Below are 23,522 nucleotides of genomic sequence, written 5' to 3'. Positions count from 1 at the left end.
TGCTGGGACACCGGACTAAACTTGCCCCTCTGGGTGGCAATTCCTAGCCCTCCCCTGGTCCTAATAATTCTTTTTTGAGAATGTGCCCAGAGGAGGAATTATTTCTGACTGGGGGGGGGGGTCGTCACATCCAATTTATCAATTTCTTTCTTAAATTTAGCAATTTGAGAAGTTTAACTCTTTTGCCCCTTGTGTAAAGCCACGGGGCTTTATATTTAACCCCTTAATGACAAAGCCTGTACATGTACGGGCTCAAAATGCATTGTTTTCAATGAGTTTAGGGACCGCCCATTGTCCTTAAGGGGTTAAAAAAAAAAATCACAGTTTTTTTGTAAATATTTTGTTGGAACGGCCAACACGTTCCGTCTAATCTGGATTCCTGAGGTTTGATAGGAGAAACGGAAAAACCAACAAGTTTATAGAGTATAATTGGAACGTTAATCAGATCGCTGACACCTGCCAGAAATCCCACGGCAAGAGAGTGGCAACTAGAAAGTACGGGAATGGAGGCGGTCGGGGTATAGAATGTATTTTACTTCCTTCTTTATGGTCCTTATCACTTCCGTGTCCGCTAAAGGGAGCTCACCCATTTTTTTTCCACAGATCATTTTAAAAATATTTTTCAAAACTATTGAATATCTGTTTTTTTTTTTATGAAAAACAATATTTTGACATTTGTCATGATTATGTGTTCTAGCTCTGTCATCGACTAGACAAACACCCTGACTCCTTATCGTATTGTCTTGTGGTGAATGGAAGCTCAGTCTTAATCACCCGTGGACTCTCTGACTAATGGTAGCCAATGGAGGAACGGACTTCATTAGCATTGCCGTAAAGCATCAGCTCAGTGTGGTGCTTGCGCAGGGGAAGTCCCCCCCACAATATCCGATGACTGACAACAATGGCGGCCTCCAGGTCTGTGGATAAAGTGAGTTTATTGGAATTAATTACCAATAACTACCCTTTACACAAATTACCTGAAAGATGCCTTATTGATGTAAATGCACATAAGGATAAGAAAATTCAAACTTCAAAATGAGTGGGAAAAATAATTTTAGTTTATTTCTGGGTACAGGGCAAATATCCATGAAACATGACAATGCATCCATTTTTTTTGCTGTTTCCAGTCCTGATTGAGGACATTGCCCCAGTACCTCCTATCTTCACTAGAGGGCGCCAGTATATGGCATCACATACCGGTTAATGTCGTCTATGGAGATTGTGTTTATGTAAATTAACTCAATCACGTCTTAACCAATCACCTCATGCATCTTCATTGTTTGACGGTATTGGGGTGTGTGTTTGGCCTACCTGGAAACCCTCTTGGATAATCCTTACGATGTGTCGCTGCTCAATGGGACGTTTACAAGGGATGCCCTCAACTGTCCCATTTACACTATGGAGGGTTCTGCTGAATCAGGATGCGTTCCATGGCGCTGTGCGCCTAACGGTATGAGGCCCCCGGGATATGAAGTAAAAAAAAAACATCAGGTAGTCAGGGGGAAAAACATTAAAATGAAATTCCGTACACCCCCTCCTGTCAGATTGGTTTGGTCTGCTTTCTTACTCTCCCTCTAGCTGATCTCCTTCCCTTCACTCTGGCAGCTGCTCCTTCACAGACGCAGAGTCCCCGCCTGGGCCGAGACACAGTTTGCAGGCTGCAGTCACTAGGATTAGTTATTATTACTCCCGCTGTTGAGCATACATTCCCCAAGACTCATGGGAAAGTGAGCACTCAACAATTGAGCGCCAAAGGTTAGCTTTTATATCCTTATGGATTGGCGCTGCTGTGGAATGCACATCTAACTTTTGTTGATTGTATCTACAATGATATTCAGTCAGCCATATCGCTGGCTGGACTTTATGGGAATTGTAGATACACGCTATCTGCAGCTCCCATGATTTATAGTCAGCCATCATTGGCTGAACACCATAGGAACTGTAGAGTGGGGTAGTTGTGGCTAATCTTTACCACCCCAGCTATTGTAAACCAAAGTTCTCATGTTGTGCAGGTATACACTGGTCTGTAGCTACTACTACCGAAGTCGTATCATTTTTCCCATTAATGGGTGACTAACATTTGCTTCCCACCAGGAAACCCCTCTCCTGAGGTCGGCAATGGAGAGGAGGTAAGAAGGTATTGGGGTTGGAGAGGGGAAGATATTTGTCCCCCTGTGGATGCCCATGTAAGCACCTAATAGAGGAACCTAGATGATTCTGCATATTTTTGCAAAAACAAATCTAAAAGAAAAACAGAATAGAGCCAGACTAAGTGCTCAATTTGGAGCAATTACCATGGATACCAATGGAATGTATCTACTGACTGTGCCCCATGTAACACCATAACTACCCCTGCCATAGCTAAACACTCAGGTGTGTCATCAGGATCTGAGGTTCTTTCTCCATTGTGGTGGTGAAACGCGTTGGTGGTTGGCGGGTTGTCTTCTCTGCTGGCCAGAAACCAACGCCCGAGTATTGAGATGGGGTCGCAGAAGAATAATATAGCACTTGGGAGAGAAGATGCAAAAAAGGAGACCTGCACTGGAGGAAAGAATGGCAAATATCTCGGTTGCCACTGAAAGCTTGCCTTTGGCACTCAGATAAGCCGGAACGAAGGATACCCAGACACTGAGGAACACCAGCATGCTGAAGGTGATGTGAGTGGCCTCGTTGAAAGCACCTGGTAGTTTCCTGGCCAAGAAAGCAACCAAAAAGCAGATTGTGGACAATACCCCCAGGTAGCCCAGCATGAACCAAAAGCCAACACCGTCGTCACACTGGATAATTATTTTTCCCATAAGGCTTTTGTTATCTTGCTCTGGAAAAGGTGGGGTTATGTTGATCCAGGAGAAACAAAGAATAAACTGGAGGAACGTGCAAGAAAGGGCAATCAGTATGGGCCACCTCGGTCCCATTAACACTCTAACACAGCCACCTGGGTGATTCGCTCGGAATGCTAGAACAACAATCAGGGTTTTGGACAAAAGGCACGATATACAGAGGGTGAAGAGCACCCCGAAGGCGGCCTGACGCAAAAGACAAGTTTGGTTTCCTGGAGGAAGGAGGAGGAGAAGGGGGCATAGGAAACATAGGGTGAGGCCTGCCAGTAATATGAAGCTGAGGGCCCGGTTATTGGCACGGACCAATGGTGTGTCTCGGTTCCTGATGAAAAGAAGAAGCACAGCTGCTGGCAAGATGGAGCTTATGATGGAGGTAGTCCCCAGCGAGATGCCTAGAGGTTCGGAGAAGGACAGTAACTCAACAGCCCGTGGAAGGCATTGGTCATGAATGTAATTTGGCCACTCGTGATCTGCGCATGGGAAGCAATCTACAGAATCTGCAAGGACATAAAAATGAATGGAAAACCTGAGCATTAGGTTGAGTTTGTGAGACCAACTAATATGGTGAACTAACTAATATGAATGGACTCTACGTATGTCGACTATACGGTTATCTTGTCTTGTTTATGATGAAATTATGGCCTAAAAGGCAGCAATAACTCACCCGTCTGATTGGAGATTTTACCCGCGGCGCAGGGTATGCAATCAAAGCAGCAGTGAGGTTGCCCCTCTCGTCGTGCTTTCCAGAAGCCAGGGGGGCAATTTTCAGAACATACAGATACGGGAGGCTAAGGGAGCAAAATAAATTCTCATGAGCTCTCATAATGCCATAATGACCTTGGTTACAGAAGGTAAAAGAAACCTTACCTTATCTTTACGTGACCACCACAAGAGAGCACTATGGTTGATGAGCAGGTCTTGACCATGAAGAGCACCAGTTTCATAGCTTCCCACTCTAACCCAGCTAGTGACCCCCGAGGGCTCCTCCTGCCAGCTGATGATGTCATAAACGGCGGGCGCATTTCCGAGAGAGTCAAAATATAGTTCTTCATCGACATTTCCTTTCAAACGAACCCTACGTAGGTAGTAGAGGAACTGGAGAACAGAAAATAAAGAAAGAAGAGATTAGGGCAGAAGCGAGATGTCATCAGTTATATCATCGGTTGGACAATCCTCTACCTCAGTGCTATATTGTCTGTGGAGGGGACCCTGGGAACAGCTGCCATTAAGGTAAGTCAGCTGCCCCTTTTGCCCCAAAATTAAAGATGGCGCTGCCCTACATTTATTGTTCTTTGGTAAATCTAAGCCTCTAATCTTGTCTCTCATGTCCAGACCAGTAAGACCATATATCCATCTCTCTCATTATCATTCTATCTATCTTTACCTGCCAGGGCTTAAAATGTTGCATGTCTATACAGCTGGCTCCATCCAACAGGCCGTCCGTGCTTTTACAGGTGGCCATGTCCTTCAGGGTTTTGGCCACCATTTTTACCGCTTTGTAGACATTGTATGTTACCCGCAGGTCATCGATGTCTGAGAATATCTGCAAGGAGGCAGGCTCCTCCAACCCAGTGCAAAAGGGGATAGTATGGGAATTGTTAAATGGTAGAGTTGAGGAACTGAATGAAGAGGGAGTGGAGGTGGGAGAATGAGAATTAGAAGAAAGGACAGATGAAGTGTTAGAATGTAGGGACACAGAGGTGGAGGTAGAAATGGATGAAGGTTTAGAGACCTTTAGAGATAAATTAAAGGGTAGGGAAGGATCACTTTCTGTAACCCACTGGCAACGGAATGCTTCCTCCCAGAATTCTCTAATGAATGGATTCTTGGGTGTTTTGCTGGGGTGAAGCCCAAATACAAATTCCTTGAAGCCAGGAGCTGCCCCATTTCGAAGAACCACTCCTAAAGATCCCTGGAGAAAGCGAGACAGCCATGGAGTCACAAGCCTTGGGGATGTAGACCATGCCTCGGTAGATAACCAAACCCTTGCCCTACCGTCCCCGTTGAAGGCAAGGTCCACCAGGACAGGGTTCAGGTAGGCTTCAAGGGAGAAAACAACCACTACATTAGCTGTTGAGCGTCTGATAACAGATGCCACACGGCTTATATCTTTTGGAGAAGAAGGGACGTCTTCCCAGAAAGCCAAGCATATCCCCATAGCCTCAATTTCCTCCAGAAAAGTCTGCGCTACTGTAGATGCACTCCCTGCTTGAGAAAGAACTCCAACCCAGGACCAGCCAAAGACCTGGAGCAGTCGTGCGAGGCCTTTGGCCTGGAAGAAGAGGGCAGGAGCCACACTTAGGGAGGAAGGAAAAAGGACGCGGTCACCAAATTCTAGAGGAGGCGTGAAATAGCTGATCTGAAAAACAGGGGTTTGAATGAGGATATACATTAAATGGGCACATAAGATCTGTAAATATACCATGAATGATGACCCCAACACATTTTCCCGATTCCTCACACATATTTTCCCACTTCTCTCTGTGTTTTTTCCCTCTCTGTTGAAACAGAATTTGACAGGAGCCACATGCCTACCCCATGCATGCTTACATTTGCTTTCTGTATGAGCCTCTACCACTTCTGCTGGGAGGCTGTTCCATTTTATGTCAATTAAGTAAAGTCCCAAGTGAAAACGTTCTGTTTGTCTTTCTTTACAAACCCTTTCTGCATTTATTCCTCCCCACATGTTGATGTTTTGCTCTGATTCTTCTGCCCTTTCACCTTTTACCACTCACCTGGGGGTATTTGTAGATCCCAATCACTTTGGCCACGCTTAGAGCGGACTCTGCCCCCGAGTCGCCCAGCACTGCGGCGAGCCTAGGATGTCCACCCCAGCATTGGTGGGTGAGGGGTCCTCCGTGGTGTCCTGAAAGCAGATAAGCTGCACCACGTAGGGCTTCGTTTGCATTGCTGCAGGTGTCCAGAACGGCCACCCCTAATGTCAGGTTTGGCAGAGCCCCGGGGCTTTCGTTGACCTCTCCAATTGCGAAGAGCAGAGCTAGAACCCAACGGAACGATCGGAAACTGAACCTGATGGACGAAACAGATCAATCTTTTAGTTATCTATATGCCTGTCTGTCTGTCTATCTATCTATCTATCTATCTATCTATCCATCTATCCATCTATCTATCTATCTATCTATCTATCTATCTATCTATCTATCTATTCCTCTATCTATCTATCTATCTATCTATCTATCTATCTATCTATCTATCTATCTATCTATCATCTATCTATCTATCTATCTATCTATTCCTCTATCTATCTATCTATCTATCTATCTATCTATCTATCTATCTATCTATCTATCATCTATCTATCTATCTATCTATCTATCTATCTATCTATCTATCTATCTATCTATCTATCTATTCCTCTATCTATCTATCTATCTATCTATCTATCTATCTATCTATCTATCTATCTATCTATCTATCTATCTATCTGTCTGTCTGTCTATCTATCTATCTATCTATCTATCTATCTATCTATCATGTGCATAAACTTGGATATTGATTTTATGACCGTTGTAGCTGAACTGTTCTATATGTGTTATATCCGTTCTCTTTTGGTGAGGACGGTGGAATTTGTTCTTGAGATGTACTGGTGAGTGATACTGGTTACCCTCCCCGACCTATGTCTTCTAACTGCTGTAGGTTAATTATTTTCAACATTTTGCCAAATGAATTCTGCAAAAAAACTGAAGGTGGGTTGCTGTGAGAAAGTAGAACATTCCATCTCAATATACTTTGTGAAAGGTTGCCAAAAGAAGCCCCAAAAATACATTATTGTCTCATTAAGTAGGATATCTTAATGGCGTAGAGGGGCAAGACCATCATACACAATCAGATTGGTCAATGATTGAGCTAAGAGACATGTTCCTCACAGTGAAGAAGAAGGTTCGCCTTGAAAGATGGTCTCTCCGGTTCCCTGTAACTTTGTATCTTTTGCTTCTGGTACATTTAATCTGAGATATATCTGTATCTAACGCAAATCCTGTAGGTTCAAGAAAATAAAATTCTACCCAAAATATCACGAAACATCTCAAACACACACACATATACTGAATATTGTATGTTCCATTGGACATTAAATGGCAGGACTGCTCCTGCAAATAGACTCTAAGCATAGGCTTAGTTTAGATCTTCTGTGTTGGTCAAGGGCTGGAGATGAGGAAATGCAGAACCAGTGGCAAATAAATGCAATTTCACAAAATTTATATGTTAACAAACACCTTGGGCATGTGATTTGGGCCAATTTCAAGGGTCCCCTAAGCTTCAAGGGCTGCCTGCGCCACAGGGGCTGCAGGGGCATGTGTTATGCCCCTGGTCGGCGATGAAGAACACCCAACCTGTTCCAGATTGAGGATAAAACTCAGACAAAAAAACAAAGCGATTCCTATTAAAATAACCTTATATTTTTCCAAAGATGTTCAACGTCTTAAGCCGCCGTGACCCTTAAAATCATTGAAACGTAGCCAGAAAATATTATATAATGCTTGTTCAAAGCTTTGTGACTTATGCTAAAAAAAAAACTATGTATGCTACTTATTTTAGAACAAAAGATATCGCACGGTCAAGGCTGACTGGTTGACTTATGTAGCTAAAATTTAACAGACATCACTATTAATATTTACCATACACAATGAGTGAACGTGCGCGCATACCTGAATTAACTGAACACTTTTTTTATATATTTATATTTACATTATTTTTATTATTTTTATTTATAGAGAGAGAGTCATACTTCTTCACTCTCTGTCTTTTTCCTTCCTCCACTCCTCTTTATTTCTAGCTGCTTCTCCTCTGCAATATTTTTCCTGTTTCTCCCTCTGTGTCTCTTTCTGCCTTTCTCTCCAGCTTTTCTTCTTTATTAACCTCCCTCTCCCCCCACTATTATCGCTCTTTGTTACAAAGTGTCAACCCAATGGAGCTTCTCCTACCGTATGATGGATAGGTAGATCATTGAGCTCCCCACATCAGTTATATATTATCCAGCTCTACGTTCATCCACCACCCCGACGCCTTCAGTCCTCTCTCTGCCGACACACCTCTCTCTTCTTCACTTCTTCACACAATTGTATCTTACCTTTGGCAGGGGGTAGAACTTGGTGGCTCTGTGAAGGTGGTTGGGGGATTCCCTGGGCTGAGATGCAGTGGAAACAGCCCCCCTAACATAACATCCCCATCCTGTATATACCCGTTGACCCCCTGTTGTTGAAGGACACAGGCCTGCTTAAGGTAAGCCGGTTGGGAGAGCAGAAGAAAGAGACCGATCGCAGGGGCCAACATTGTCCTGTAACAAGGGTCGTGGTCTAGAAGTCCAGGAGGTCTTGGGTTCAATCTTCTCTAGACTTAAGATGTGTATTATTCTGTTCCGTTCTAGAACATTGAGCAGATCGGTCAAAAGAAAGCCACACTGGCTGAGACGGTCCACCAGAAGGTCTGAACTTCATGGACTTCTGTCTTTTTTCCAACCTAAATTATACTGTTGCCCACCAATATATCTGCTCTCCCAATGCCAGGCTTGCCAGAACTGGGCATAGGCTTTCAAAATTCTTGGCTATGAGCCTGCGTACCCCTCGCATCAGGCAAAGTCTTGGGTAATTGTAGAGGAAGCCGTAGAGGTCTCTGCACCAGGCTGGGTATCTGCCGAGCCGGTAATTCACCCACCGAGCTGGTTATCTGATATTCCACACTCGGAACACCCTGCCACTAGAAGCCCCCTCTGCCTGTGAGTGCAGCCGAGAAACGCTTGTGTGTCCTGACTCTTCGCGTATTTATATATATGTCACCCCTCAGGGAGTAACCGAGTCTTGGGGAATGACATCAATTAGAAAAAAACAACAACCATGGAACATGTATGCGATGTTTTGTTTAATGACCAAACCGTTCTTTTAAAATGTAGAGACTAGCGTGAAGAATGCCTTTATATTCATTTATGATATTTATATTACAGAGTAACTTCTTCTAACTTCGTTGAGTGAGAAATCATTCTCGTGCTTTTATTCTTTTCTATACATAGACACACTTTAGGCCTGAATGCAACCTGAGTGCTAGGAACCTGTGTTTTTCAATCACACGATGTGACTGTTAGAGGGTTTTCTTTGGAATGGGTGAGTGTAAGCGTGAGTGCGGATGTATGTGAGTTGATGGTGTTTTTGCGTGAGAGTGTGTATTTGGTGTCAGCATGTGCGTGTGGTAGTGTATGGTGTTAGTGTGAGCGTGTGTCAGCGTATGGCGCTCAAGTGTCAGAGGTGACCCGGAAGTAATTTTTTTTGAGGAAGGAAATAGCAACGTTGTTGGGCAACGATTTTAGTTTCCCAGTCATTCAGCTCGGATTCAGTTTTTGGGGCCTCTTTTTATTCTAAATGACATTCGGGGGGGGTCCCAAAGGAGGAGGTCCCTGACACCTTCTGGAATCTCCTTTCATTATAGAAATAAAACAAAGGGTTCCCCCAGAGTAAGGACGATCAAAGAGGTGCAGCAGCAGCAGCAGCAGTAGTAGTAGTGGCAGGGCACTGGGCAGGCAGACACTGGCAGATGATAGGCACATTCAGCCCATGCAGCAGGACTGAATCTCCCCAATATTATATATTATACATATTATATTGTCACCAGTATCTATTTATCAATGAAGAATAATACATTATATGATAGAAAGATAAAAAAATGAACTTGTTTGCAAAAGCACAGGTTTGGCTAGTAGAATAAATGGGCGACTGTCTTCATCCACTCCACTCAGGGAAAACATGTCTGCCGCAGTCCCTGTAATACCCTACAGCAGTCACTACAGCTTCTCCAACCCACCCCACAACAGCACATTTTCTGCACTAAAACAAACTATTCAGTAACTCGCAGTATTGTATAATAAAAATTACACTCCAATGGCGTCAGCGCGCTTATATATCCAATGCTTGTCCCCGCCCCTTGTTAATGCTGATTGGCCAGAGTGAAAAAAGTAAGGAAAAACTCCCACAGGTTTTTGGACCCATTAATCACAGCCATTACTATCAATTAAACCCCTCCCATTTTACCTGTCAGTCATTGATATGTACCCTCCCATACACAGTCCCTCCCACTTTACCTCATCAAACGATTTGTAATGGGGCCAAAATGGCTGGTAATGGTGGCGGCTCGACGTGGCGACAAATAGACAAACCATGAAGAATTTTCAGAACTTTTTCAGTTCGTTTTAGTTAGTTTCATCAAAGATGGCCCTCGTTTTTGTGAGGAGGTGACTGCTGGGTAACTAACTCATTGGGAGGCTGGCATAATAAATCAAACATAGATAAGAAAAAAAATAGGAAAAACAAAACTGGACACCCTTTTAACTGTTACTGTTTCTCGAAATGAGAAGGTGGTTAATAAACGGAACAGCCTCCCAGCAGAAGTTGTAGAAGCTAATACAGTTCATATTTTATGCCAGGAACAAATAATTGTCATGTGAAACAAAAGAAGACACTGATTGGTTGTTGCCATACAAAGCTAATTACGTTTTGGTGTTGCTTTCACACAATTAAAGATGCTGTTCCCTAACATTCCTAGATTTTTATATTGTGTACTAATATGGAATGCATCTTAACCTCTAAATGACAAGACTGTTCACTTAAAAAAAATCAAAAATATGGTGATTTTTATAAAAAAGGACTTTTTTTTCTGACCTTTATTTGAATTTTTTTTACTCATCAGCAAAAGCTAATGAAAAAACCTGCTAAATAGATTCTAATTTATATAATTTTTTTTTTTTACAAGTTATGGGGCAAAAAGTACAACTAGCATATTGCTAATTCAAAAAGATTTTTTCCACATCTGGTCATCCTGGGCTCATGTCCTGTTTGGGACATCTTTGAAGTCGGCCACATAAATTTACCTTGTCAAACCATATCCATTTGGAAACTAGACGCCAAAGGGTATTTTAAATGCTGGTATTTTAATTATGCTCACACCTCTGACACACTCACATCCCTGGCATACTCACATCCCTGACACACTCACGCCTCTGACACAGGCTCTGATGCACTCACACCCTCGACACACTCACGCCCCTGACACACTCACACCCTCGACACACTCACGCCCCTGACACACTCACCCCCTTGACACACTCACGCCTCTGACTCACTCACGCCCCTGACGCACACTCGCACTGACACACTCCTGCTTTGGTACAACAAACATATGATAGGAACCATGTAATTTTCTGTTTGAAACATGTATTTACATCCAGTCTATGACGAGAGCGTCACTCTCAGTAATAAGTACGTCTGTGGAAAGCCTCCCAGGATTAAACCTCCAGGGGCCGCTGCTATTCAGATCCTCCTCTCCTGTCATTCACGGGCTCAGAGTCCCAGGGGTAGATGTGCAGCAGATGGTGCGGGAGGGGTAATTATCTATCATTAGCGCTTTATGCCTGCGGCAGTCGCCCAACCCACGCTTTGTCTGCCTGCAGGGCCCAGGTACGCAAAACACGCATCTGTGTGTACACACAGGAAGATCACGCGTGTTTCACGCTCCACTGACTATCATCAGTCTGCCCGCCATGGCCTATTAACACTTTCAGTGCTGGGAGGTACACAAAATACACTAAAAGGGCCATATTGACCTTTTTATTGTGGTGCTTTTCTCCAACCTATCACTGATTAACATTAACCGCTTCTGAAATTAAAATATATGAATACCATTAATCAAATGGTCACTCATGAAATATTTCACTTTACATGGGGCTGGCTTTTTAACCCCTTAAATATGTTGATGTCATTAAGTCGCTTAACATGGGGCTAATGCCATCGCCATTAGTATTTCTGTCTCATTGTTTGCCATCTCAGCTTAGATTAATGAGGTCTAGACTTAATTATGCCTATAATAAATCTCGCAATAAATTAATTTCAAATTAATGCTATGAATATGTTTATTGAAAGGGTCTATCGCATCCTTAGTACTACTATGTAAAAATCACTTGTGCGATATAAGCATAGAAAGTGTACTAAATAGGACACATGATTTACTGGTAGCTGTTTGATCGCAGTTGACATTCTAAGAAATGCCCCTTAAAATAATATACTTTTCCTTTAAAGTTTTTTTCATTGTCAGGAGAGTAAACATATTCGGAGTGAAGTATGTAACGGATTCCCTTTCACGAGTTCATACACCCCGCATCCTGCAGGGGGCAGCACTGTACATGACTTCTGAAATGTATCTCTGTCCTGGAAAACATGGCCGATGTGGTCACCCTGATCACAGGGTGTTCTTGTGGCCTGGCTGCTGGCCCCTTTCCCTTGTGTTAAAGATGGTTGTGCGTCTCAACTATTTGTTAATTATACACCAAGTGACAATGGATGGGCTTCACCTTTAAACTATGCAATCACTGTCATAACTCCTTCAAGTTGCCCTGTTTAGTCAGTCTCGTCTCTCTTTGGGCCCCAAATACTCTGTGCCCTCTCTCCTCCCCCTGATGCCCCTCTTTTCTAGGAGGTCAGAATGTTTGCTGGGTATGAGGGGATCACAACCCTAAAAGCCCCGATAATGTGTATAGAAACAGCAGGGAACGGCTTTTTAAATTAATTGTGTAAAAATGCATTCTTAAAAAAATCCTTGCCCCTGGTCATGCCGCTAGCTATAGCCCCTCAAACAAAAGTGCTCCTCTCAGGCCACTGTAAAGTTTAGAAGGCCCGTATAACGTGTTCACAATGTGCGGTGGGGCAGTTGTAAAAACAGATAAAATATTTAAGGCGGTTTTCCCAGCTATGATGATATCGCAGGAAGGGTTTTAAATAATACGCAAAGCTGTCTTAATACATTTTTTTCTCATTGTGTGTCCAAAAAAATGTAGTTAACTTTTATTTTCCATATTTACAGTATTATTCACAACCAGAACATTTAAAATCCTTTTTTTTCTAGAGGTTCAGTCTAACCTTAAAACTTGAAAAACAGTAGTTATCTGTGAATTTCAGGGAAATTAGCCAAAAATGTATTTTTTTTATATATATATTTATTGTGAGATACTCTTATTTTTTCCCTCTCCCCATTAAGCTGTTTTTTGTATTGAGTTCTGGCCTGAAAATGATAATAAAGCATTTAGGCAAAAAGATGCAAAATACCAGGGCCCAACTTGAAGACAAGATGGCAAATATCTCCATGGCCACCGTATACTTTCCCCGAGCACTGAGGGATGCTGGGATGTAGGACACCCAGACACTGAGGAAGGCCAACATGCTGAATGTGATAAACTTGGCTTCGTTGAAACTGTCCGGTAGCCGTCTGGCCAGGAAAGCAAGAACAAAACTGATGGTGGCCAGGAGACCAAGATAACCGAGCATGCACCAGAAAGCTGTGGGTGAACCTTCATTGCAACTAATAACGATGACTCCAGCTTGGCTTTGGATGTCATGATCTGGGAAGGGAGGGTAGAAGGTCAACCATATGACACACACGACCAACTGTATAGAAACGCAAAGCCCTATGACACAGTAGGACACCTTTGTCCCTGTCCATTTTCTTAAGCTGCTCCCTGGCTTGGTGGCTTTGAAGGCAATGACAACCATGATGGTTTTGGCAAGAATACATGAGACGGCGAGTGTAAAAACCATGCCAAATGCTGCCTGACGAAGGAGACATTTTTTGGGGTCAGGGTAACCAATAAAAGCTAGAGAGCTGAGAAAGCACAGAGACAGTGACACCAGAAGAAGACAACTCAGAGAGTAGTTGTTGGCTCGGACAATTGGGGTGGATTTGTAATGGATAAAAAGTGACAACAGAGCAACCGGGATCGTGGAAGATGCGATACTGGTGGCTCCCAAAGTGGTACCTAAGGGGTCTTCATGGGAAAGAAATTCTATAGATTTTGGCAGACATTGATTTTGGTCAACATTGGGCCACTGGTCCCATGGGCATCGGAAACAGTCAACTGAGTCTGACAAAGAGAAAAAGGAGAAGGTGTGTTATTTATGTACGAATTAGGAGTAACTACTACTGCCGATAAGTGTCTACTTAAAATATCCAAGTTGACCTCCTCTAGAGGTTTTTGCTGGAAACCTTACATAAAAGTACAGAAAGGGTACAGTTATTTTTATATTGTCTTACCTGTCTGATTTGAGATATCTCCACTGGGGCAAGGGATGCACTGAAAACAGCAGACAGGTTTCCCTTGTAACACTGCCTTTCTGAACCCAGAGGGACAACTTGGACTGCATATGGAGAAAGGAACCTGAAAGAGGAAAAGAGATAAGGCCCAAAGTGTATATACAGAGAGAGCGCACCTCGAGCTATCTGTCCCCTGTATATACAGAGAGAGCGCAGCCCGAGCTATCTGTCCCCTGTATATACAGAGAGAGCGCAGCCCGAGCTATCTGTCCCCTGTATATACAGAGAGAGCGCAGCCCGAGCTATCTGTCCCCTGTATATACAGAGAGAGCGCACCTCGAGCTATCTGTCCCCTGTATATACAGAGAGAGCGCAGCCCGAGCTATCTGTCCCCTGTATATACAGAGAGAGCGCAGCCCGAGCTATCTGTCCCCTGTATATACAGAGAGAGCGCAGCCCGAGCTATCTGTCCCCTGTATATACAGAGAGAGCGCAGCCCGAGCTATCTGTCCCCTCTAAATACAGAGAGAGCGCGGCCCGAGCTATCTGTCCCCTGTATATACAGAGAGAGCGCGGCCCGAGATATCTGTCCCCTGTATATACAGAGAGAGCGCGGCCCGAGCTATCTGTCCCCTGTATATACAAAGAGAGCGCAGCCCGAGCTATCTGTCCCCTGTATATACAAAGAGAGCGCAGCCCGAGCTATCTGTCCCCTGTATATACAGAGAGAGCGCAGCCCGAGCTATCTGTCCCCTGTATATACAGAGAGAGCGCAGCCCGAGCTATCTGTCCCCTGTATATACAGAGAGAGCGCAGCCCGAGCTATCTGTCCCCTGTATATACAGAGAGAGCGCGGCCCGAGCTATCTGTCCCCTGTATATACAGAGAGAGCGCAGCCCGAGCTATCTGTCCCCTGTATATACAGAGAGAGCGCAGCCCGAGCTATCTGTCCCCTGTATATACAGAGAGAGCGCAGCCCGAGCTATCTGTCCCCTGTATATACAGAGAGAGCGCAGCCCGAGCTATCTGTCCCCTGTATATACAGAGAGAGCGCAGCCCAAGCTATCTGTCCCCTGTATATACAGAGAGAGCGCGGCCCGAGCTATCTGTCCCCTGTATATACAGAGAGAGCGCAGCCCGAGCTATCTGTCCCCTGTATATACAGAGAGAGCGCAGCCCGAGCTATCTGTCCCCTGTATATACAGAGAGAGCGCGGCCCGAGCTATCTGTCCCCTGTATATACAGAGAGAGCGCAGCCCGAGCTATCTGTCCCCTGTATATACAGAGAGAGCGCAGCCCGAGCTATCTGTCCCCTGTATATACAGAGAGAGCGCAGCCCGAGCTATCTGTCCCCTGTATATACAGAGAGAGCGCGGCCCGAGCTATCTGTCCCCTGTATATACAGAGAGAGCGCAGCCCGAGCTATCTGTCCCCTGTATATACAGAGAGAGCGCGGCCCGAGCTATCTGTCCCCTGTATATACAGAGAGAGGGCGGCCCGAGCTATCTGTCCCCTGTATATACAGAGAGAGCGCAGCCCGAGCTATCTGTCCCCTGTATATACAGAGAGAGCGCAGCCCGAGCTATCTGTCCCCTGTATATACAGAGAGAGCGCAGCCCGAGCTATCTGTCCCCTGTATATACAGAGAGAGCGCAGCCCGAGCTATCTGTCCCCTGTATATACAGAGAGAGCGCAGCCCGAGCTATCTGTCCCCTGTATATACAGAGAGAGCGCAGCCCGAGCTATCTGTCCCCTGTATATACAGAGAGAGCGCAGCCCGAGCTATCAGTCCCCTGTATATACAGAGAGAGTGCAGCCCGAGCTATCTGTCCCCTGTATATACAGAGAGAGCGCAGCCCGAGCTATCTGTCCCCTGTATATACAGAGAGAGAGCGCAGCGCGAGCTATCTGTCCCCTGTATATACAGAGAGAGCGCAGCCCGAGCTATCTGTCCCCTGTATATACAGAGAGAGCGCAGCCCGAGCTATCTGTCCCCTGTATATACAGAGAGAGCGCAGCCCGAGCTATCTGTCCCCTGTATATACAGAGAGAGCGCAGCCCGAGCTATCTGTCCCCTGTATATACAGAGAGAGCGCAGCCCGAGCTATCTGTCCCCTGTATATACAGAGAGAGCGCAGCCCGAGCTATCTGTCCCCTGTATATACAGAGAGAGTGCGGCCCAAGCTATCTGTCCCCTGTATATACAGAGAGAGCGCAGCCCGAGCTATCTGTCCCCTGTATATACAGAGAGAGCGCAGCCCGAGCTATCTGTCCCCTGTATATACAGAGAGAGTGCGGCCCAAGCTATCTGTCCCCTGTATATACAGAGAGAGCGCGGCCCGAGCTATCTGTCCCCTGTATATACAGAGAGAGCGCAGCCCGAGCTATCTGTCCCCTGTATATACAGAGAGAGCGCAGCCCGAGCTATCTGTCCCCTGTATACACAGAGAGAGCGCAGCCCGAGCTATCTGTCCCCTGTATATACAGAGAGAGCGCAGCCCGAGCTATCTGTCCCCTGTATATACAGAGAGAGCGCAGCCCGAGCTATCTGTCCCCTGTGTATACAGAGAGAGAGAGGGAGATGGGGCTATCCAACAGGAATGTCCATAGATAAATGTTTAGGCAATCATGTGATCTATTTCAGTAGAGTTTATACCGTCTTATCTCCTGTGGTCCACTGAATGGAGCTCGTATTCACCATGAACTTGTACCCTTGCTTGGCGCTGCTATCGTAACTGCCCACCTTCACATGTCGTACAGTGCCTTGTGAGTCCATTTGCCAGTTAACAATATCATATACAGCTGGGAGGTTCCCGTTCGAATCAAAATACACTTCTCTGTTATCCTTTGTCTGAAAACGTACCGTTTTCATCGACTGCAAGACCTGAAAATAGTTAATAGTTTCTGATGTTCCTCGTTCTGATTGGGTGAGAGAGCATATAATGTGCAGAAGACATTCCTATTCTTCTATTTCAAAACAAAGTCAAATGAAAGACAAGTATACAGGTGAAGGATGCCTACATTCATCGAACTAAGGAAATATTACCTAAGGATTTATAGAATACTTGTGTCCTCATTGTTTAGTGGAACTCAGACTCAATTTTTAGGACAATACCTCTGCCAGAGATTGTGACTCCACTCTAAGGCATCGTCATGTCTTCCAACCTCAATACCTGTCCAGTGGACCCTATTCCCTCGCATCTCCAACCTTCTCTTTCAAGTGTTCTTACATCTAACCTACGTCAATCTTTCAACTGGCATGTTGCCAACCCCCCGCAGACATGCTCTCACCTCTCCCATTTTAAAGAAACCTCCCTTCCATACATTAATCATATCTCATTATTCTCCTATCTTTCTAGATCCATTGGCATCCAGACTACAATGACCAAAATCACTTTCTCTTTGTTGTCTTCTTTACCCTTTCTGATCTTTTCACTCCTCTAACACTTTACTGAGACAGCCCTCACCAACTACTATTCTGACTGCTAACAATTTTTTGACCAAAGTCTTTCACACTGTTGTCCACCTCTTCACCTCATCTCTCCTGGCTCAGACCCTTCCTCTCTGACCATGTCTTTAGCATCTTCCTCTCTGACACTGGTTTGTTTCCCTTGTCCTTTCCTGACCTCTCATCCTCTCTTCTAACTCATCTCACAAATTGTATCTCTGAACTCCTCATCCAGGATGGCATCTCACTACCAAACACTCAATATCACCAAGGCAGAGTCTTTTCACTCTCCTATATTCACAGTCTCTGAAATACCATCAGAGGATCCAGTCCAGAATTATCCTCACCCAAGCAGCACCTTACCATCTGGCTTATTTATTTACAATTGTACAAACATCAAAAAGGGATGACTTTACCTCCCATGGTTGAAAAGCTAAAGGTTCTCCACATCTTTGAGGGGTTTCAGAGCAAGCCTTTTGCCTGTGACTTAGAGTATCCTGCAGAGCCCAGGCTAAGGCGTAGACCGCAATGTAGACGCTATAAGTAACTCTCAAGGTGCTGATGGTAGTGAAGGTGTTCCCGAGAGATTCTTTGCCTGTGCAGATTTGGGTTCTATTAGACAGAACGGCCCCTGGCCTTACCCACTTGCAGCCAAAGTTTTCCTCCCAAAATTCCCTTAAGAAAATGTCATCTGGGGTCTTCATGGGGTCATTAGCATTGAGAAACTCATTGAATGCAGGAATTTGTCCACTGTGCAGGGCAAAACCAATAGTCCCCTTCAGTACACTCCAGTATTTCTCCTTGGAGACCAGAGCGGATGTTGACCATGATTCACTGGCCACCCAAGTCTTCCCTGTAACGTTCCATCTCAAGAGTTCTTCTACTACTGGAAGGAGGTTGGAACCGCTGGAAAACACAACTATGGCATTGGCATTGGACTCTCTGATGACTTTTGAGATATGCTGAGCATTTCTGTCTCTACGACTAGTCAGTATGTATTCCGTGAAGGCCACACAGGCTCCAGATCTCAGTATCTCAGTCTTGGTGGCACGAATTCCATCCAGACCATAATCAGTGTTTTCAGCCAGCAGCCCAACCCAGGTCCAGCCAAAGTAGGACACCAGCTGCGCCAGACCTTGGGACTGAAAGGTATCACTGGGGACAGTTCTAAAAAAGGAAGGGAATTGTGTCCGGTCGCTCAAGATGGAGCTGGTAGAGAAGTAACTTATCTAGAAGATAGGAGGGAGAAAATAAAGCCACTTAGAGGGTTCAGAGGTAGGAAACATTTAATATAAAATGTGATTTCTAGGATAGGCAGTCCAAGCTAGCGACTCTGGAGCTTCTAGAATAACACTTTGACAGTAAGTGACAGCTGAAGTGCCAATGTGTCATGTATAAAGAGGAATTTATACTTTGTTGCTGGAACCCATACCATAGAGCCTGTGTTCCAGCTCTTAGCCGGTTATGAGCTAAACCTAAGAATGTTATGAGCTACACCTGAGATTAACTAGAAGCAGTTGGACACGTTAAGCAAAAGAAGTACATTAAGATATATATATACTTTTGGGACTTTAGAGCTCTCCTTAGCATCTGAAGAAGAGACCTCTGAAGTTCTGAAAGCTTATGTGATACTACATATTTTTTTTTGAAGGATCCATTAAAGGTACCAACATTGACCAACGATTTCATTTTCTCTTGAACCAGTGCAACTCTACCAGATTCTTTACCTGGGGATAATTGTAGAGTCCTAGCAGTCTGGCCAGTGCCAAGGAGTTGGCGGAGCTCGAGTCCCCAATGACACCCCCCAGGGGTGATGAAGAGTGTTTGCAGCGATAGTTGGGGACTGGTCTCCGATCTCTTCCAGTGAGTAGCCAGGATCCTCCTTCCAGGGCCCGTCCAGGGGAGGCACAAGAGTCAGACACCTGAACTGCAAGGGAAAGGTTGGGCAGCAGCGACTCAGAGCTATTAATCTCCTCAACAGCCAGGAGCAGAGATTGGACCCACTGGAAGATGAGAGGTACAAACCTGATCGATGCAAGAAGAGAAGAAAACGTCAAGACTCAGCTTGCTAGGATCTGTAAGTAGGGGGTATAAAAGTGATTCCGGTGCAGAGTATGAAATGATGTATTATCTGCTTTACTGCACCCTTTCCTGAGCCTTTATGCACGGTTCTACTGAATCACAGAGATCACAACAAGATGGCTACAATAATACATTACAGTGGGGTAATGTGGATACAGTACCAGGACGTGCAACTTGGTAAACCTAAGCGAACAGTCCAAAGCATTAAACACATATAATAAGAGCCAGGGATCCAGTCATAGTGTAAACGCTTCCTAAAGTACTTCTTACTCTAGACTCCGCTCGGTGGCTATATGAGGAATTGCAGCTAAAACACAAAAAAGGAAAAAACACCCAAGCATCAATTACCCCCCACCTGCTCTGCATTGTATAGCATATCCTCACAGCCAATCATGCACATTTTAGGCTTCTGTATTGCAAATTAGGATTATGTTTGCACTACATTTTCCCGGTTTTTATTAGATTTAAATAATTCACACTTCCATTTCATGTTAAATTTTGCCAAACATGACTAAAGCGATAATTCAATAAAACCTCTCACTTCCGAAGCCTCAATCCCTATTTCTGATTTCCTACGTACCTAATAGGGGGTGAAATTCTAAATTTCCATACAAATAGAAAACATTTCTTAAAAGTTTCTTTGCTGTTTTTGTTATTCACATTTAAGAAAATAATTAAATTACAGAGCCGATTAGCTATCTTTGGAGAAAAAATATTATTTTCCCACGAGCCTTCCCATTTAACATGCCAGAGAGCTAAAAAACCCGTGTATGCGTTTTATTACCGTACTCGGGGGACGTTGCTGTGTGAGGCACAAGAAATGTGAAATTTGGAACAAATGTCGAAGATAGATGAAAATTACAGGTGTGTGAGATTTTTCCAAAAAGTAAGTATTTTTTGATTTTTTTTTTCCTATTAGCATGTAAATAATTTGGGGTTTTTATTTTTTGGGCATTTTTTTCTATATTAAATTAAGTGATATTATATATATATATATTTAATATATATAATATATAATATATAATATATATATATATATATAATATATAATATATAAAATATATATACGGTAATATTATATATCTATATAGATAGATAATATATATTATATTATATATAATATATATTATATATAATATAATATATAATATATATTATATATTATATTATATATAATATATATAGATAATATATATATTATATTATATATAATATATATTATATATCCATCTATCTATCTATCTATATATATATATATATATATATATGACATTTCTCCATTCATATCCATTTCTCCTTCATAAAAACAACCAAAAAAATATGTAAATGAAAAAGAAGAAAATTTCTGTTGGAGTTAAAATGCATGTTTTAAAATTTTTGTAAAAATAACGAGAGAACGAGATAAAATGGGTTTCTGGGGCAAGCTCTGGCTGCTTCACTGAATTTATCGCTGGATTTCCAGGCACATCAGACGTTTTGGGTCCCCTCTCTCCGTCAGAGACCGTAGATCGGTTTCATTGGGGTTAATTTCACGCGATAAAAATATTAGTATCTGGGATTTCTTTTTTTGGGGGGGGGGGAATGACGCTGGGATTTTTCAAATATTAACCCTTTAATAGTCCATTACAAAAGTTATATTGTAGTGGCTCGTTAATGGTGGCAGCCACATGGTTCTAATGACGATCCTTATGGAAACCGCGACTTGTCAGGAGCTAAAGATATTCTGAATGAAGTCACCTGTATTCAAGCAGGGATTCCAGCTGTGATAGAGCAGTGAGAAAAGAACCAATAAAGAAGCTCAGATATCATTAAATCAGAGGAGAATCTGAAAAAGTTGGTTCCAAATTGTGTGAGAATTTGCCTATTCACTCCAAGACCCTGAAACTGGGGTAAAAACCCTAAGAATCTGCCCATTCACCCTTAGACTGGGCTAAAACCCAGAGAATCTGCCCATTTACGCTGAAACTGGGGTAAAAACCCTGAGAATCTGCCTACTCACCCCAAGAACCTTAAACTGGGGTAAAAACCCTGAGAATCTGCCTATTCACCCATAGACCCTGAAACTGGGGTATTAATATATAATTTGCTTTTGAATCATTTAGTACTTGTCTTGTCTTAGATTCGGGAGCCATATGTCTATCCCCTCACCGTATTAACCTCTACCACTGCTGGGAGGCTATTCCACCTATCTACTCCCCTTTCAGTAAAATAAAACTTACTTACATTACATCTAAGCTTCTGACCCTCAACGTTTCACATAACCACTCTTTAAATATTCTCCCACTCTACACTTTGTTTAACTCTTTTATGGGCGACAGAAAGTATGGATCATAGTAGACTTAGGGTCTTCGGCTATGCGGGCATATAGAATTATAAGAGGTGCAAGGACACCATGGGGGGGGCATTTAAAGACTGATATATGGTCTAAGAGGGTACAATGACTCTTTAGGATCACAGGTTAAGGGTGTAGCTCTCCTTACGTGTTGCAGGTCACCAGAGGAGGAGGTTTCTTGAAGGTCAGCTCGTGATACGTCCGGTAGACGTGGACGGGAAACAGGCCGCCGACGATGATATCACCTTTCCGATACAGTCCTGAAACATCGCTCTCAAGGATTGAGCATCGGTCCAACCAACTCGCAGCCCCAGTGCATGGCATCAGGAGGCAGGCTAAGAGCAAGTAACGGGGCAGAACATGGCAGAACGGAGAGGGACGCGACCATTCAAAATGTTCCCATAGATCGGCTAGGAACATAACTGACCGAGGGTGAAAAAAGGAAAAAGAAAATTGATAAAGAGAAAAAAAGAGTGAAAAAAAGGAGAAGAGGTTGATAAAAGTACAGACGGGGGGGGGAGATAAAAGGTTTGGGTGGATGGGGAGAGACAGGGCGGTAACGCACGGGTGGCTTGTCCCCTCTCTCTGTCCCATGTGCGAGGCACAGGCTTATATTATACGTTGAGCTGCCCATAGGGAATGGTTATTAAGCTCATTACGCACAACCTTCTGATCAAACCTAATGACGTTAACACTTTGGGCCCTGGAGATGATGCTTCGGCTCCACCATGTCATCGGCCCAACCTGGACTGGAGCAGGAGGAGGAGGATGGGGGAAGGGATCATAATAATGATAATTAATAATTAATAATAATTAATAATAATAATAATTAATTAATAATAATATTTTAATTATGTGATTGTTTATTGAGACATAAATAATATTATAATTATTTATTAATTTATATAGCGCCATCAATTCCATAGCGCTGTACAACGGGTAAACGGGACATAACAAGTAGTATATATAACATAACCATTCGTCTTACAGTAACAAGGGGTGATCCCTATAATCAGAATTATTATTTATTGAGTCATATAGCGCCATCATATTCCGTAGCGCTGTACAACGGGTAAACGGGACATAACAAGCAGTGTATAACATAACAACCTGGAGAGAAGCAAAAGGTAAGGCGGACCCTGCTCAAAAACGTTTATAAGGAAATGAAGCATTTTTATTGGATGAACTAGATGATGGTAATTATGCGATAATGGTGCGCTAATGAGTGATAAACTCCGCTCCGAGGAATGTTAATAGTATATATGATAATATATACTGTAATAGGATGTGGATATATGGCTACGTAGTATTTTTGTACCACGCTCTGCCTGTGTTGCTTTACCTAATTGTAGACGCTGCCAACTGCTGTAATATTAATATATTATGCGTGATATTTAATCAAATATTAATATTAAAATTATTATATTGTAAATTTGTAAAGTAGATATATATATTTAGGGTATCTAGACCATTTAACACAAAATAGAATATGACTTTGGAAATATAGTATACATTTAAACTTCCCCTGACTGCAGGAGGTTAATTCCATAGCGGAAATCGGACGTTTATACGCGGGCTGCTAAATGAATGAATGAATGAATAAATGAAAGTGCGTAAATTAATTCTTCACAAGATTTTGCGAATGAATTATAATAAAATCTTAATACATCAATAGATACTTTTTATTTGTCATATATAAAAATATAAATAACAAGGGAGCGATTATAGTATTCAACGG

At 43.3% G+C, this 23,522-nt stretch overlaps 2 protein-coding genes across 2 annotated transcripts; both read right to left on the bottom strand.

Annotated features, from left to right (window-relative positions):
* Positions 1 to 2,381: 2,381 nt before the first annotated feature.
* LOC128491589 (extracellular calcium-sensing receptor-like) lies at positions 2,382 to 6,515 on the bottom strand. The gene is made up of 6 exons (XM_053463907.1): positions 6,466 to 6,515; positions 5,576 to 5,870; positions 4,225 to 5,199; positions 3,708 to 3,935; positions 3,505 to 3,628; positions 2,382 to 3,337 (listed from the first exon to the last, which is right to left on the bottom strand). Exons 1-6 carry the CDS (start codon positions 6,513 to 6,515, stop codon positions 2,382 to 2,384), a joined length of 2,628 nt encoding a protein of 875 aa, XP_053319882.1.
* Positions 6,516 to 12,847: 6,332 nt separating this feature from the next.
* Positions 12,848 to 22,519, bottom strand: LOC128491588 (extracellular calcium-sensing receptor-like). The gene is made up of 7 exons (XM_053463906.1): positions 22,444 to 22,519; positions 21,933 to 22,119; positions 19,098 to 19,395; positions 17,787 to 18,599; positions 16,579 to 16,773; positions 13,923 to 14,046; positions 12,848 to 13,752 (listed from the first exon to the last, which is right to left on the bottom strand). Exons 1-7 carry the CDS (start codon positions 22,517 to 22,519, stop codon positions 12,848 to 12,850), a joined length of 2,598 nt encoding a protein of 865 aa, XP_053319881.1.
* Between the last annotated feature and the right edge of the window lie 1,003 nt (positions 22,520 to 23,522).

The sequence above is a fragment of the Spea bombifrons genome, chromosome 4, assembly GCF_027358695.1.
Source record: "Spea bombifrons isolate aSpeBom1 chromosome 4, aSpeBom1.2.pri, whole genome shotgun sequence".
Taxonomy (NCBI): domain Eukaryota; kingdom Metazoa; phylum Chordata; class Amphibia; order Anura; family Pelobatidae; genus Spea; species Spea bombifrons.
The sequence above is the reverse complement of the archived record's forward strand: the minus strand, read 5'-3'. Positions and strand labels throughout refer to the sequence as shown.

Bases quoted from the DNA above. Each gene is read 5' to 3' on its own strand.
- LOC128491588 (XM_053463906.1), bottom strand. From the start codon at position 22,519: ATGACATGGTGGAGCCGAAGCATCATCTCCAGGGCCCAAAGTGTTAAC. The intron at 18,600-19,097 runs GTAAAGAATCTG...CCTATCTTCTAG, and splicing joins GACTCTACAATTATCCCCAG to ATAAGTTACTTCTCTACCAG. The intron at 13,753-13,922 runs GTAAGACAATAT...TCTCTTTGTCAG, and splicing joins AGATATCTCAAATCAGACAG to ACTCAGTTGACTGTTTCCGA.
- LOC128491589 (XM_053463907.1), bottom strand. From the start codon at position 6,515: ATGTTGAAAATAATTAACCTACAGCAGTTAGAAGACATAGGTCGGGGA. The intron at 5,871-6,465 runs GTAACCAGTATC...TTCGTCCATCAG, and splicing joins GAAGACATAGGTCGGGGAGG to GTTCAGTTTCCGATCGTTCC. The intron at 3,629-3,707 runs GTAAGGTTTCTT...TTGCTCCCTTAG, and splicing joins GGTGGTCACGTAAAGATAAG to CCTCCCGTATCTGTATGTTC.